At 45.4% G+C, this 1008-nt stretch overlaps 1 protein-coding gene across 1 annotated transcript; it reads right to left on the bottom strand.

Annotated features, from left to right (window-relative positions):
- Positions 1-105: 105 nt before the first annotated feature.
- EMH_0094780 (CMGC kinase, Lammer family, putative) lies at positions 106-967 on the bottom strand (the record flags this gene model as incomplete). Its single annotated transcript, XM_013502137.1, has 2 exons — positions 106-302; positions 865-967. The coding sequence occupies 2 exons, from the start codon at positions 965-967 to the stop codon at positions 106-108; spliced, it is 300 nt and encodes a 99-aa protein (XP_013357591.1).
- Positions 968-1008: the final 41 nt, after the last annotated feature.

A 1008-nucleotide genomic window follows, 5' to 3' on the forward strand; every position in this document is an offset into this window, starting at 1 on the left:
CCAGAAGTAGCATGAGCTGTTCCTCGGCTGTAACAACTACCGCAGATACCAAGCGCGAACAAAGCTCTGCAGCAACAGCAGCAGCAGCAGCAGCAGCAGCAACTCCTACTGCTGCTGCTGCTGCTGCTGTTGCTGTTGCTGCTGCTGCTGCTGCTGCTGTTGCTGGTTTATATTAAGAATACATACCATCATTGCCAAGTGTTCGAGGTGCTCGTGGGTGCGGAAGAGAACGTCGCCAGTATACAGCTCCATGAGGATACACCCCAGCGACCACATGTCGTTGGCCATATCCCAGCCGATGTCTGTACACCGTAAAAATAGAAAAAAAGGAAAAAAAAAAGAATATAAAAGCATAAATATATCATAAACAACATATATTGAACTAAAAAAACAAAACAGAAACAGCAAGATTAACAACCACAGAGGCGAATTCATACAAAAGCAGCAACTGCTGATGCTGCTGCTGCTGCAGCTGCTCTGCTGCAGCTGCACCAGCTGCAGCTGCTGCTGCAGCTGCAGCTGCTCCTGCGGCCGTAGCCGCTTCTGCTGCAGCAGCAGATATGTTTCAGAGCAGCCAGCAGCAGCAGCAGCGGAAATACATTCAGGTGCAGTAGACAGTAGTATCAGCAGCAGCAGCAGCAGCAGCAGCAGCAGCAGCAGCAGCAAGAAAAATGTTTAAAAGCATCAGATCGCAGGAACAGCAGCAGATATGAAAAGGAGCAGCATACAGCAGCATGAGTTTCAGCAGCAACAACAGCAACAGCAACAGCAACAGCAGCACCATAAAAACAATAATAATAATTAATAAAAATAAATAATATTAATATAAATAATAAAAATAATAATATTATAAGTGTTTATTACCCAGTATAACTTCCGGTGCTCTGTACTGTCTGGTGTTGATCAGAGAAGAATGATAGTCCTCCTCAAACGTAGCGCTACCGAAATCTATTATTTTTACTTGCATACTGGCGGGGCGTAGATACGGCGACGAGCAGTCATCGTCTT

This window comes from Eimeria mitis, genomic scaffold (genome assembly GCF_000499745.2).
Source record: "Eimeria mitis Houghton genomic scaffold, Emh_scaff8377, whole genome shotgun sequence".
NCBI classification, from domain to species: domain Eukaryota; phylum Apicomplexa; class Conoidasida; order Eucoccidiorida; family Eimeriidae; genus Eimeria; species Eimeria mitis.